We start from the raw sequence: 16023 nt of genomic DNA, 5'->3' as shown, positions 1-16023 counted from the left end.
TGCTGTGTTATCGGTTAACCACTTAACTGATACAATTAGAGGAGCGTAAGTGAATAATTGAATGGTATATAGTTCTCTTTATAACCATCTTTTATATAATTTTAATACTGTCACTTTCTCTAGATAGTTTCATAGTTTTCTATGTCCATCCAAGGTAGTCCAAGAGGTAATCTGCTAATTTGTAACTAAAGAGATCAGCTACATATTAATAAAAACTAATCAACACACTGTAAGGACAGTTAAGCACTGGAATGGGTTAGCTTGGAAAATGTAGGATTTCCATCGTGGGGAGGATTTTAAAAATAAAGAAGTTAGACCAGAGCTGTCCAAATTGAACCTGGTGAGCCTCAAGCAGGTAATAAGGGGTTAGTTTGTGGTCCATGGGCTCTTGCCCATATACCACCTCCCCACTATTTCAGCAGCAACCAAGGTCTCAAAGCTACCGATCCCTCCCCAGGCTTCTGCTTTTTGCTTCTGTGGGGGTGGGGTGGGGTGGGACAGTGTGGCCACAGGGCCTGGGGCCCCCACACAGGAAGGGGGCACTGAATGGTGGGGGCCCCAGCCACTCTGAAGTTGAATAGTTCTGGGTTAGACAAACACATGTCAGAGATGGATAGATACACTTGATCCTGCCTCAGAGGAAGGGAATGAACTAGGTTACCTTCCAGCCACCTGTAGATGTGGGACATTCCATTTGGCTCTATTATCCACCATACAAACACTGGGATAGGAACAGCCAGAGACACTAATTCTTTAGACACTCTGTCATCTCTGCATTATCCACAAAAAGTGAGTACAGCAAATACTGAACACTCTGTATATCTTCTGAACAGCACTCCCATGATGCTTGCAATGCAGTCAACAGGAGGCAAGATGGGAAGTTTCTGTGGCAATACAGAAGCTAATAGATCTTGTGCAGGCCAGCAGTCAGAGAGGCAGATCTGGGCTGATTATACCTCTCATAGGGTACAACATCTCCTACTTGGAAACTTGAAAATAAAAAAAGATTCCTCCACAAATGAATACTTTTAGTTCCCCCTGTTTGCATAATGTTTTATTTTCAAGATCAGCAGCTTATACAGTTATGGGTTGGTTTTTTTATCCCATGCAGTAAGGTCATTGTTAACTCAGCTCCATGATTTAACAAAGCACTGTCCAAGAAGAGCAACACTCTAATTGAAACTGATAATTGTTTTAAGTGTCACAGATCATGTCACTTGAGGGGAAATTCTGCCTCAGGACTCCCCGAGAAGCAGCCTTGTCTGGTCTCCCTCTCCTATAGGGTCCTTGAAGCCAGCCCTGGCATGATTTCAAGATCCTGGCTTTCCCGGAAAGCTGTAGCAACCTCTCCTCAGAGTTTCTTCTCTGGTCAGCATCTGGGAAGCATGAGTTCTCCTTTTCAAATCAGGAGGAGGATCATAGTGCCAACATCCTGAATAGCACACTAGACTCTTGCTTCAAATCAAGCACCCCGTATCTTCCATCACAGTTCCCCCTGTCCTCACTAGGAGCCCCCTCTGTCCTGTCTGGGACTACTTCTTTCTCACTCCACTTTGTCCTCCTTGGGACAGCTCCCTGCCCTCTCTGGAACAGCCCTTTCTCCTCCCACTTCTCTCAGACCCTCACTCCTTTCTCCTCTGGCACAGTCAGTTACATTTACAATAAAAACCTGTTACAAAACTATAGTATTAACCTAAGGAACAAACCAGGGAGCAGTTTCCATGGTCTGCTGCCAGCCCAAGATTGCCATCTCCCCTCAGGTGAAGAGGACTTCTAAACATCTTCCGTACAAAATTATTTACAACTATTTGTAGCAAAGCATGCTCACACTGAGCCCCGCAAAGTGTTCCCCAACACACCTGCAAGCTAGAACTCAGCCCACTTAGCAGCAATATTGTTATTTTTGGATTTCTAACCAAGCATTGAATAAATTTCATATTTTGAAGGATTTTTTTTAAAGCAGAAAAGCTTTCCTGTAAGAAATACAGTACCTTTTAAGCCAAAGAGCTGTTTGAATATTCCAGTTATCAAGAAACATCTTGAAACTTGTTGCAAACTGTAAAACCCAAACATATTAATTATTTTTGCAAAGTATAAATTCATGCAGTATTTCAGAATTATGAACAATAAAAGATTCTTTGGGAATGAACTGGATAAAGACTCTAGAATTTGCTCAACCACTCCATTATGAACCATCTCTTATTCCTTCATCTATAACTCTACTTTAAAAACTTCATATCACCAAAAATTCTACAAGTTAACTGGCAGACCGAGCATATGCCAAAGGGAGGTGATTTATCACCCGCTTCCCAAAAAACTGTCACCACCTTTGGTTTGTAACACACTGCTATCCTGAGAACAGAGAAGTTCAAGACAACTCAATGCAATACAAAGTGTTTACATAAGCACAAATTTAGAAATAACCATGAACAAACCTCGATCTGTTGGATTCTCAGATTTGATATCAAATCCCAACATGCTGCTCCATTTTTGTCATAGCCTCGAAAACCAAACCCTGCTGCATTATTAATTGCATCAGCTGCAATAAAACAAACAAAAATAATAACTGGCATAAGTCATTATAAATATTACCTATCACAACAGACATTTCAATCCACTGCATTTTAATATACTCTTAGACTGTATATTTAAATAATACCTGGAATCACTAGTCTAGGCATTTAAAAGAGAGAAGAATTAAGGCATTAATCAAGTTGCTCAAAAGATTTTTTTTTTTTTTTTAATAGGGAGAAAAATAACAAAATGAGACCACATAACAGCTGTTTCACAGTGGAGTCATCTTCTCTCAGCCCAATTATTCCTAGGAAGGGTACTTTTGCTTTTCAATATGCCAACTCAAATCGAGCTGAAAGAGCAACCCACTCCTGATGCTTGATGCAATGTATGTTTTTAACTACTACTCCCCAAAACACAGGATACGACCAGTTCTCCTTCGGACACAACTACATTTAAGGCTACAAAGCACTGACAAACCCACTGTTGTAGTGGTTTGAGAAAGCATTTCAATACAGAGAGGCATTCCCTTTAGGTACCAGTGCCCTAAAGACTGAATGTTTGTAATTAAAAAGTTGCCTCTTTGTATGATGCTTCAGCTGAACCAATAGAATCATAGAAAATTAGGATTGGAAGAGACCTCAGAAAATCATCTAGTCCAACCCCCTGCTCAACACAGGGCCATCCCCAACTACATCATACCAGCCAAAGCTTTCTCCAGCCAGATCTTAAACACCAAGGATAGAGATTCCACCACCTCTCTGGGTAACATGTTCCAGAGCATTACTACTCTCCTAGTGAGAAAATTCTTCCTAATATCTAACTTAAATGTCTCTCACTGCAACTTGAGACCATTGCTCCTTGTTCTGTCATCTGTCACCACTGACAACAGTTTAGTTCAGGGACAGGCAATTATTTCAGGAGGGCCGCTTACTGAGTTTTGGCAAGCTGTTGAGGGCCACATGGGTAGCTCCGCCCCCTGGTCTTGGGACTGGAAGTCTGACCCCCTTAACCTCTGACCTTTGCCACAAGAAGTCCCTCATCTTGCCCCTGGGCGTACTCCTTTGGGGAAGAGGGTTTGCCATCTTAGGGGGAAAAAATACAAATAATATACTAAAAACCAAATACCCATAATAATATCTTTAATTTAATTTTTGATTTGTGTGCGTTTGTGCTGTATATGTAGAAGCGATTGCATAAAAGCATAAAATGCAGCCTTACTTGTATATTGTGTGAGGTGTACATGGGTGTCAGGTGGTATGGGGTGGGTGCGTGGGTGTGGGTGTGAGCTATGGGGTGCAGAGCGGCCGGTGGGAGGACAGGAAAGTGGTGAAAGTGGAGGCAGGGGTGGAGAGGGGAGTAGAAGTGAGCAGGTATGCAGGAGTGCAGGGCCTGTGGGGCCCAGAGTGGGGTGGTAGGAACATGGGGTGTGGGCTAGCAGGGGTCTATGGCAGGGGTTCCCAACCTTTTTATACTGTAGACGTTCAAACTGTATAATTTACAGATTTAAATTTAATTTACATGTTTAACATTTTGTGGGGTGGGAAGAATGATTGTGAGGACTGAATGGAGTTAGGGCACCGGGGGACCCTGCAGGGGAGTGGGCTACGCAGGCAGTGGCCCAGGGGAACCCAGTTGGGACCGCCCAGGAAGAAGGGGCTCTGCTGCCTTTCCTAGGAGCAAGCAGCAGAGCAGCCTCCCCATCCTCCGCCCTGGGCATTTCCCTACCTACATCCTCCTGCTCCCAGTCACAGGCAGGGGTGGAGGGTCCTGCCTCGTCTGGCACGGGTTCCAGGGCACAGGCAGCACCTTACTGGGCTCAGCCATGGTGGCAGGAGTGGGTCAGGGCACACAAATCCAGCTGCCTCCCTGTTAAGGCTGCCCCGCCACCGGCATGTAACTACCAGCGGCAAAAGCCACGGCTCGTGTCTGGTTACCAGGCGCCCACTCGCTCCAAGCCCCACCTGCCCCAACCCCACAACACAGGCGGGAATGACTGCAAGCAATCCCAACCCTGCACGTCCCGCATTTCCCCATCCGGGCTGAGCAGTGGCGGCGGCGGGGAACAAGCTGCTGCTTAGTGTGAGGGAAAAGCAGTTGCTTTCCCTTTCGCCACCAGCACTCCCTGCAGCAGCCGCCCAGAGCCCACGCGGGGCTGTCCTGCCTCTCCACCATGTCCCTGCCACCCATGTGGCAGCAGTGGCAACGGAGAGTGGGCACAGGCAGCCCTGCATGGGCTCCAAGCAGATGCCGCAGGGAGCACCGGCAGCGGGAGAGGGAAGGGATGCTTGTGGTCATCCCCGCCTGTGCCACGGGGCTGGGACAGGTAGGGCTAGGAGCGAGTGGGCACACAGCAGCCGGGCAGGAGCACAGTACTCGCACCAGTGCCCCAGGGCCAGCACCGGCAGGGCCCAGAGTGGGTGGCAGGAGCACAGAGTCCTAGTTGGATGGGACTCTATGGAGCCAGGCCATCTCCCCTCTCTCCCTACTGGTGCAATGCAGCCCAGCTCCATAGACCCCGGCCAACCTGCACCCCATATACCTGCCGTCTCGCTCTGGGCCCCACCAGCGCTGGCCTCAGGATGCCAGTATGGGCCCCACCCTCCTGCATGCATGCTCACTTCCCCACCCCGTTCTTACCTGAATTTCCCACTTGGGGCAGGGAGGCACGAACAGCCCTATGGTCCCAAGGCCGGAGCCCCTGCTAGCTAGGGGTTTCTGGCTGGGGGCGGGGCCAGGTGGGCCCTGCTATTGCAGGAGTCTGCTGGGGCTTCCCCTGGGTCCTACTGCCCCTGGCTGCTGTCATCTTCGACAGACAGCTGGGGCAGATAAAGATTAATTTTCTAAAATTTTCAAGGGCCCCGTGGGCCGGATAGAATGGCTTTGCAGGCCATATCTGACCTACAGGTTGTATTTTGCCCACCCCTAGTCTAGCTCTATCCTTTCTGGAATCATCCCCGAGACCCATATTTAAAGCATTAGGCATTGGTGTGTTAAAAAGGTAGTGGAGGTTGGAGGTGAAATCTCGTGTTGAACAACATAGAACTTTCAACAGGTACAAAAATTCCTTCCAAAAGCACAAGTCCCATTATCAGGGATTTAATCTTTTGCATTCAAAGCTCTGAGAATGATCTATTTTAACTTTAGCCATGTACACAGTAGAACATAAACACGTGATAGCTGAACAAAAATCTTTTGGGTCCCCCCCCCCCTGCACCTCCAATATGATTAAATTAGTTCCCTGCTCTCATGTGATCCAAAATATTTTAGCTTAGAGCTAAAGTTGAAACCATACCAATCAACTTCCTTGAATGAAAGCAGCTCCTCATCCATAACTTGGCAAATACTGCTTCTACTAAGCTGTGCTTTCAAGCACTATCATCTCGAAATGCTTGTATATGTATGCAAACTTGGGTAAAACAACTACAGTTCTTTGCACACCTTACGGATGCTTTTCTTGAGGCTCTCCCAGTGGTCAATGGCAAGATCATCAGGGAGGTTGGAGAGTTCATCAATGACTGAGGTACTGCTGAAGATGACTGCTTTTAACAGTCTTTCAAGCACTCGATATTGAGCCCCTTCCTTGGTGGCTTCTTATGTTTACATCATTTTGGGGCAATACAAATGGACATGACAGAACATATATGTTACTTATCATAGAATCATAGAAATTAAGGGCTGGAAGGGACCTCGAAAGACCATCAGGTCCAACCCCCCTGCTCTGGGCAGGAATACTGTTGCGATCAAATATCCCAGCAAGGTGTCACTCCAGTCTCCCCTTGAACACTTCCGAGGTTAGGGACTGCATCTCCTCCTTGGGAAGTCTGTTCCAGATTCTGGTCACCCTTACCGTAAAGAAGTTTTTCCTTACATCCAACCCGAAACCGTCCTCTAACAGTTTATAACAATGGTTTCTTGTCCTCCCCTGGGGCACCCTAGTGAAGTTTTTCTCCCAGCTCCTGATATTCACCCCTTACATACTTTTAGATGGCCACCAAGTCCCACCTCAGTCTCCTCTTCTCCAGGATGAACAGTCCTAGATAATTTCATCTTTCCTTATACAGTGTGTCTTCCAGGCCCTTAATCATTCTTGTGGCCTTTCTCTGGACCCTTTCAAGATTCTCCATATCTTTTTTGAAGTGCAGTGCCCAGAATTTGACATAGTACTCCACCTGGGGTCATATATCATATATATGATATGATCCCAAGGAAAGTACTATATATAATAATGAAATACCATATTTTCCTCACATACAACATGCATTCCTTTTCCAAACACCAGATGCTGCAAAATGGGGTGCACATTATATGATAACTACAGTTTCTGTGGCTTCCACTTCTGGGGGGTGAAAGCAAAGTGTACTGTATTTGCCCAAATTCAAGATGACTCTGAATTTAAGATGTCCCTCCAATAATTAGACTCTATACATGGAAAATCACAAATTTGTTAAAACTGTCCATGTACAGAATGTAATTATTGGAAGGCATTCTGTCGCCTCCACTGATGCAGCATGAAAAGCAGTGGGGAGTGGGGGAGAATGGGGGTAAGCAACCCTACACCACTTGCCCCCCCCACCCAGTGACTACATCCACCAACACCTACCTCCCCTTAGTGCCTGCCCCCCAACCCCTGCTTACCCTACAGCTAGGGACAAACATTCAAAAAGCCTGAGCCTGAATTAATTCAATCTTTGCAGGTTAGTCTAACCTGAATAGGCTATATCAGTTTGTAACTGCACAGACATCCCAGACATGAAGGCACATGCCTGCAGTGGCCCAGGCTAGAAGTTGGGGGAAGCTAGAGCAGCCTTCCCTTCCCTTCCACAGAACTGAGCTGGGGGGGAGCGGGGGGCACGGCCAGGCCCCAGCAGGATGCTTGTTTATCACCCCATTAAGAAAATAACAGAGGGACTGTGGCAGTGCACTTTTCGGTGCCTGCCACTTTAAGGGCTGGAGGCAGGTAGCCGGCAGGTGCTTGATAAGGGTGGCCATTTTAGGACCCAGCTCACACAGGCTGAGGCAGCAGTTTGATGCCAGCCGCTGAGGGAGTAACATCATCCGGCTGAGCTACTGCTCCTGGAACATCTTGGAGGTAAGGGCAGGAGCTATGGGGATGGTAGGAGGCTCTTGGTCCTGGGCATGATTTGAAACTGCACCCTGCTGAGGAAGTGGAGTCTGGTGGGACAGCCCCCAAGAAATACCAGATCAGTTAGGACCCACCCCCAGTGAAAGGCAGGTAGGGGCACCTTAACCCCATCCCCCACCATCTGGTGGATAATGGTGGGAGTAGTGGGAGCAGCGTGGGCCAGGCATGTTAACAAAGAGGCACCTGAGCTCAGCAGGCATGCGAGAATCCGGAGGCCCCAGCAGGGGTTGTTTGTTGTGAGTAGTGTGACAGCCCATGCAGAGTAGGGTGCAACTTGGGCACCTGAATGACTGTGCTAGTGAGGTGCACAGTATGGCTGTGAGGGCAGCTTGAAGGGCAGTACATTGGCCAGCCCCAAGTATGGAAGTGTTAAATTAGCTGCCCGGTGAGGGGCAGAAGCAGCCCAGCATTGGCACAAGGTTACGACACATAGAACAGGTGAATGCGTGGGATCCGAAGTTGCTGCGTGGGAGTGCCAGAGAGTGAGTAGTGTAGGCCAAAGGCCTAAAGAGGTCGCTCAAGGAGATCAAGGGCAGTAGAGTGTGGCCCAGTAATGGGAAGTATGCTAGAGGCCCCTGTGAAAGGGGGACAGAGTGCAAGAGGCGGGGGGGGGAGGGGAGCAGTGAGTGAGAGTGAGTGCGTGTGAAAGAGGTCAACAAAGGACTGAGTTTGGTATTGCTCCCCGGTCTGAGGCCAGCGCAATCTGAGACAGGGGTCACAGTGGAGGGAAGGTTTGAGGCCGTGCACCCCTTGGCATTGGGGTAGTGAATGGGCAGCCTTCTGCTTAATATATCAGAGTAACATTCAAGTTGTGGCAGGCGAGTCAGGGCAGACTGCCCTAGGCAGGTGGGTGGGCTAACTTGAGATCTAGCCCCAGGAAGGCCCCCTGTCACAGGGACATTACCAGCTACCTGTTGATTCTGCCTTTGTCCTAGTCTGCCACAGGGACTGTAGCCAGCATGTGGTCTGCTAGCTAATATACAGACATCTCTCAGCAAGGCAAAGGGGAGGGGGGGAATTCCTGCTTAGCAGTGAGTGGTGAGGGGGAGGGGAGCGGGAGCAGCCTGGACCAGAGGTGCAGCCAGGGAGAAGAGGGGAGGGGCCAGCTCTTCTGTGAAGCAGAGAGCCCCGCCCAGCACAGAGAGCACGCTGGGAGAGTCTGATTTATCTTAAACTAGGAAGCAGTCTGGGACAGATATTGCATAAACTGGTTTGACCCAAATCAGTTAAGTCTGATACTACATTCAACCAGGTTTATCTCAAACCAATTTCAGCCATTTTCAAGCTGGTTTAATGTGCACTGAACGTCTGTTCTGTTACAGGTTTAAGCCAGTTTCAGATCACTTAAACTGGTTTATGTGCAGTGTCTGTCCCTAGCCAATAAGGCAGCTTTGACTCCCTCTGGCCCAGGCCATGAGAGCACACAGTGGCTCCAGTCCATGCCAGACAGCAGTGGTGGTGGCAGCTCAAGCCCCAGGTTGGGATCGGAGCTGGAGCAGCTTTCCTGTCACGGTAGTCTCCCCTGCCTGCACTGCTCTTCCACTCCTGCCCCCGCCCCCCCCACCTCCATTGAATGGGGGAAAAAACCTCATCTTGGACTCAAGTAAATATGGTAACTCTGCACATGATTCACAGGGAGCAGAACAATAAGCAGACTCTGTTTTCTAGCTGCTGCTACTCAATTATATACTTTTTTCATTCTTCCTTTAAAAAATAAGGTGCACATCTTATTCCAGAGCATGTTCTATGTAAAAAATATGGTGCGAATGCAATTCTTACACCTTTTATTCTCTTCCTTTCACAACAGCTTTTTTTTTTTTTTGCTTACTAATCCATACCCATGATATTAGTGTGATTTAAATATTTTCATCTCGCAGAGACTACATTTAGAAACTGTTCCCTTTATCTATTCCCACTATCACAGCTCATTTCTTCCACCTAAAAGAAACCATAATTTCCACTAAATTTGTTAGCTGCCAATCAAGTCTGACATGATTCAACCAAGTTGTGCGTCTGACCTCTGTTGGCCCAAAAGGCAGAGTCTGGAATACTTATGAAATTACTCCCAAATTAGTCACATATTGATTCCCCCACTAATTACATTTTTTTATTATAATTTTAAAAGGTCGAAGAAAACTGGATGTTTCATATTTGAGACTATACATGCCAAATTTCATCCTGCACCACATTTTGTGTCCCCCAGTTGAAGGTGAAGGCTCTATCAATTCCACATATATTTTCAAACTAAAGGCAGCAAACAGTGTACCAATATACTATACTATACACAGGAGCAGCAGCACCTGCCTGCCTGACACACCATGCTGCTCTGCCTCCCACTGGACTCTGGCCTGAGACTTTTTGAGCAACCAGACTACAGAATCCAGGACTGTCCCGGCAATTTTCTTAACAGATTTTAAAAATCTTTAGCATTTGCAAGGAATAAAGACAGAAAAACAAAAACCTGAAAGCATTACCATTCAGCAAACCAGACATTTTTCTGAATACCAATATTACAGTTATTCTGTGCCCAGATGGGCTTACAACACTTAATTCATTGACCAGGAATGAAATTGAGTCCTTCTGCTCTAATAAGCCTCCTTTATCACATTGCTTTCTTCAGATTCTCACTTGCTTATATGACTGATAGGTAGAACTGGAGAAGAGAGCTGGCATCATTCTGCAGGAACATGATTTCTGAATGCTTTCCCCCGCACTGATTTATGGAAGGCAAATACCTTACTAAACAAGCAAACAGCGATCAAATAACTGAGAAAGAAAACAGCAGATCGATTTTGTTGTTTAAAACAGGGTTTACATGCATTTTTCTTTTGGGAGCAAGCCATTAAAGTATTGAATACCAGCCGAGCAAGGTGAAATGCCCACTATCACTTTCGGAAGTTCCGATAACTTATACTACAGTTAGTGAGAGCCATATTGCTACATGCTACAATGTGTCAAAATGTAGTTACATAGTCTCCCATTGATGTTGGGCTAATCTAACCAAACAAACTTTTTTAAAATTAGCTGCAGAGTATGCCATTCTTAACACAACCTGAATAAAGACAGTGGTTTTAATTCAATTTAAAAAGGTTAAGACTTTCTCTACTCATTAAAGTGTATCATGTTGTTCATCCTTCAAATTCAAAGATGACCATGACATCACTGGTTGGTTTGGTTTCTGTGAACACATGAATGGCTGATCAAGCCAATTTGTGCTTTGAACTGTCTATGGCACACTGAGCAAGAGATGCTGCTTTAGGTTGCTTCATCAACAGGAGACATGCTGCTGTTGCGAGATTTACGCAGTTTGTACTTCTGCTCTGCCTCAGCAGTTCTTCTCCGCTGATAGATGGTAGTTCCAGGATGGATGAGGCTTTGCCAAGTGGAGTGATCATGAGCAAGATCCTTCTAGGACTGTTGAAATGTTTCAAGGATGACTTGAGGGAGTCCTTGAAGCATTTCTTCTGGCTTCTCTCAGAGCGCTTTCCCTCCTTATCTAACTGTAAAAGATCTTTTTTGCTAGTCACTCATCCGACATCCTGGTGACATGGCCTGCCCATCTCATCTGTGATTTCATTAACAGAGTGTGGAAGTTTGGAATGCCTGCCCATGTGAGAACCTCAGTGTCTGGGACCTTGTACTGCCATCTTAACCTCGCCGGTTTCCTCAGAAAGCCCAGGTGGAAGTGGCTCAGCTTCATAGCACAGCATCTGTACACCATCCAAGTTTCGCATTCATACATCAGGTTTGGCAACACAATGGCTTTGTAGACAGTCAGTTTTCTTTACTGATTGATGCCTCTGCACTCCCACATATTTGCAGGTAGTCTGCCGAAGGTCACACTTGCTTTAGCAATTCTGGCATTGGTTTCATAACCTGTGTAACTCTGCGTGACAGTGTACTGCTGAGGCAGGTGAATTTCCACTGCCTGGAGGGTTTGGAAGTTCACTGTGATGGCAGGCTCTACGGAAGGCTTTCCCGGTCCAGGCTGCTGCATGGTTTCTGTCATCTTAGTGTTGATTGTGAAACCAAGCTGAAGAGACATGGTCCATACTCGGTTGAGTATCAGACTCAGATTTGGCATTCAGGGAAGTCATCAGCAAACGGAAGATCACAAACAGTCACTTCCTGTAACTTTGTCTGTGCCTGTAGCGTCCTCAAATTGAAGAGTTTGCCGTAAGTCCTGTAACTGATGTGAATCCCAGTGTCACAATCGTGAAAGGCATCTGTGAGCATGGCAGCAAACATCATACTGAAGAGGGGTGGGGCCAACACACAGTCCTGCTTGACTCCACTGGTGACTGGAAATGGTTCAGATGATTCACTGTCATCCACAAAGCAAGTGAGCATGTAATCATGGAACTCCTGAACCATAGCAATGAATTTCTCTGGGCAACTGAATTTTGCCATGATCTTCCAAAGACCTTTCCAGCTGACTGTATCAAATGCTTTTGTTAGGTCAATTAAAGTCATGTACAGGTTGGAGCTCTGTTCCTGGCATCTCCTGAAGTTGACAAGCTGCAAACACCATGTCTATGGTCCTGCGTCCTTTCCTGAAACCATGCTGATTTTCATTCAACTCATTCTTCCTAGCCAGAAAGTATCAGACACTACAACTGATACTCAGGCAAGAGCTCTTGTTTAATGCCTTGCACAAGGCGATTCAACAGAGTTCTAGCAAGGATTTTACCAGCTACTGACAGCAAGGAGATGCCCCAATGGTTGTTGCAGGATTATCTATTGCCCTTCTGCTTGTATAAGTGGACGATGGATGCATCCTTCTACTCCTGTACCTTGAGTCCACAGTGACTGGAAGAGTTCAGGCAGGTTCAAAGCCACATGCGAGCCTCCAGCCTTGTAGACCTCTGCTGGTATAGCATCTGCTCCAGGTGCTTGAGTGTGTTTATGGGGAGATATAGCCATGTCATGACTTCTGTGTGAATTGGATTTAAGTGAGGGAAAGTTGCACAGGCCTGTCTGAATCCAGTGGCATGACAGAGTCAAGACATCAGTGGATACAAATTTGGATGCAGTGGACAGCCATCAAGTCCTGCAGCACCTGAAATGATGCCCTACACTCTTCACACAGCTCTTACCATCTGCCTTCACAGCTGGGGAGATGAGCATATCTGGTTGGCCACCTGATCCACCAGAGAGAACTTTCCAGAGGGAGCCAGGTGTAGCTGTTCACTCTGGTCAACAGTCTAGCCCTACCCTTACATTAACTTGTGAACTGTTAGTAATTCAACTCATTTCTTCCTAGCCAGAAAGTCAGACACTACAACTGATACTCCTTTCTAACCTCAAGAGGGCACTCTTTTCCATCTTAATACCTGACACAGTATCTCAAGCTGCAAAATTATATACATGTGTTTTTAGTTACTTACCTAGAGTCCATGCAAAATAGTATTTGGGTCTGGCAGCCATAAGAGACACATACAGGTAGAGAATCCTTATAGGCCAAGATGCTGTAGCTCTGAAGTTATCATCAATATTATATTCCACAGGTAAAGTCTTTGTAACAGTCAGATGAATTAATAAAGACAGTCCACAGACTAAGAGTTTCTGTATCACGGCTATCTGAAAAGTTTAAGAAAAGAGATTTTGTAAGCTTCAGCTTTGATTAATCTTTCTGAACAAAGGAAATGTATAACCTTCCCTAAATAGCATACTAATGTGCCAGTTCCTAAAATAACATGCATTACTAACATTTTACAGTTGGTGTCTGTTTACATGCTCAAAGAGAAAAGGAAATATTCTCGATTTATGCTGTGACCACCCCTATTTAAAGAAAACATATTACGAAGTCTGACAGCAGTTAGGGGCCTGAAAAATCCCTTCAGTAATGAGAACCCCCGACATACTTCCACTTTCTTATATCAGGATCAGGAATTATCTAAATGGGTATAAAATTAAGACATCATTACCAAGCTATACTATATGCTATAGGTCACTTGAGTATATGCTACAATAAGGCTATTTCCCAAAATCACATATAGGCATTGGCAAAGCATTCCTATGTTCGCATTTAACAACACATCACTCAAAAATTAGTTTGAGCTTACAAGTATCAATAGGTTCTTATCTGCAGTTTATTTTTGATAGCTGTTGACAAGGTACACAGGTATTGCTTAAGTCAATGAATACAGCATCTCTCCCTGATAGTTCATACCATTATGAATTATCATCAAAACACTGAAACTTTATTTGGGAATTGAGAGAGAGAAGTTTAGCTTTTGTTTTTTGGGGTCTTTTGGCAGCTAGAATGACTGAGAGAAAAGGTCAAGAAACTTACCCCTTCCCCTCCAAAGCCATACACAGTATGTGGCCCACATGGGTTACAAGGATAGATTCCTTCCACACCCCCATTCTTTCTTTTAACCATTATGCTAAACAGCACTCTTTTTTAAAAAAAAGATGCATTACTTAGGTTTCATTATAAAATGCACAAAAGTGGTATGCACATTACATAAAATATTTTAATTAACTGTCCACTCCACATTCCAAAGGCTACAAGTACCATGTGATATACAATTTGCTAAGCTTGCAAGGCATTAATATACCAGTGAAACACCCATTGTTTCAAAGCACAAGTTTGTTATTGATGCAGATGCAGTCACTTCAGCATTCAAAATTCTGTGTCTCAGTCATTTAATCCACATCATTAAACTGTGAATGTACTTTTACCATTAGAATTCTATCTGCATCAAAGTTGTTAGAAAAATAACCCACTATGGCCTCTTTTGGCCAAAAGTGTCAGAATACATAGGAAATATAGAATTTCCCATACACTCTGAAAAGTTGTTATCTTTCATAATCTAGTTATTCATATGGAAATCTAAGTTTCAAAGTAATGTGATATGGACCCTAATTATTGTCATTTTCCAACCCCCTGTGCTCCATTTTCTCATTTATATTTAATCACTGTGTTCTCTTCTGTGCCCTTTGTTACAGTAATGGTGTTCATTTGCTGATATTCTATTTAGCTGTGGGACAGGAAAAAGATTTCTATAATCCTAGTTTTTGATATGCCAGCCAAGAGGCAGCAAGCACTTTAAAGATATACATTTTAGCAGTTTCATGTTGCTGGCCTACCTGCAAGGTACAGGCTGTCCTTGACACTCACAACCTTTGTAAATTACGACACTGTTTCAAGGTTCTGATGGGGTTGGTGAGTCTGTTGTGGTGGGGGGTGGGGGGGCAGATCAACACCCCCGCAGCGAGGGAGGGATTGGAGCTGAGGCTGGGACAGGGGCTGCCCAGCAGGTGAGGGGGTGCAGCTCCCACCACTGCACACCACTGGTCCAGGAGGGGCATGTGCCCCCGGATCTGGGTGGGGCAGGCAGAGCCAGGGCTACATTCTGGGGGAGTGGCAGAAAGCTCTGGCAGCAGAGACTATGTCCTGCTGCTCGCCCAGCCACAGCAGCACAGAGCTGCTGCACCGCACTGCCTCCGGACAAGCGGCACGCACTGGGCAGAGCCGCCCCAACCTCCCCGTGCCTCCGAGCCCCACCCAACCCGGGGCGAGCAGTGGCAAGGCATGGGGATGCATGTGCCCCTGGATCTGTGCGGGGCGGGCAGGATCAGGGCTGTGCTCCTGGTGGGTAGTGGGGGCTATGGCAAATTTTAGGGTGGCTACAGCCCCGCCATCGCCCCACCTCCGTCGCCCACCCTGCCCTGATCCGGAGGCGCACTCCTCCTTCCCCCAATGCCCTGCAACTGCCGCCACTTGCCCAGCCAAGGTGGGGCAAAGCCACAGCTCATCTGGGAGGTGCGAAGAGGTGGGGGCGGCTCTGGATGCACTGCGCCGCTTGTCTATAGGCAATGCAGCAGCTCTGCCTCACCCCAGCTTGGCACACGGCAGGAGAGCATAGCCCCCGCTCCCAGTGCTTTCCACCACCCGCCTGGACTGCAGCCCCAGCCCTGGCTGCCCCGTGCAGATCCCCTGCATGTTTCCCCTGCCTCCCATGTCCTCCCGGACCAGCAGTGGGAGCAGTGGTGAGAGCCGCCGGATGAGCCATCAGACAAGCAGCTCCTGGACCAGTGGGCCACAGTGGCAGGAGCTGCCTACGCCCTTCCCCGTGACCACCACCTACCCACCCTGGCTGGGCAGCCCTTGCCCCAGCCCCTGTCCTAGCCCCAACCCCAATCCCTCCCTCGCTGCATGGGCATTGATCTTACCAGATGGAGGCAGTTGTATTAAGCATGTTAAAGGAACCAATCCCCCATTTATAACATTGTTCCTATAGGAAAATTGGTTCCAAGTTATGTTGCAACTTAAGACATGGTTTTCAGGAACCAATTGTGTCATTAAGTCTGAGGACTGCCTGTATAATAAGAAGCCCAATGGATAATTAAACACT

General features: G+C 46.6%; 1 protein-coding gene across 1 annotated transcript in view; it reads right to left on the bottom strand.

The window, feature by feature from the left end:
* MBOAT2 (membrane bound O-acyltransferase domain containing 2) overlaps positions 1–16023 on the bottom strand; it is a 191774-nt gene that overhangs the window by 18302 nt on the left and 157449 nt on the right. Inside the window, exons 8-10 of the mRNA XM_025197590.1 lie at positions 13048–13240; positions 2436–2539; positions 1992–2056 (exon numbers count right to left, since the gene is read on the bottom strand). Of these exons, the coding sequence (XP_025053375.1) occupies positions 1992–2056; positions 2436–2539; positions 13048–13240 (362 nt within the window). The remainder of the gene's footprint in view (positions 1–1991; positions 2057–2435; positions 2540–13047; positions 13241–16023) is intronic.

The sequence above is a fragment of the Alligator sinensis genome, unplaced genomic scaffold (genome assembly GCF_000455745.1).
Source record: "Alligator sinensis unplaced genomic scaffold, ASM45574v1 scaffold866_2, whole genome shotgun sequence".
NCBI lineage: Eukaryota > Metazoa > Chordata > Crocodylia > Alligatoridae > Alligator > Alligator sinensis.
Note: the sequence above shows the minus strand (reverse complement) of the source record. Positions and strands in the feature narration are given on the sequence as shown.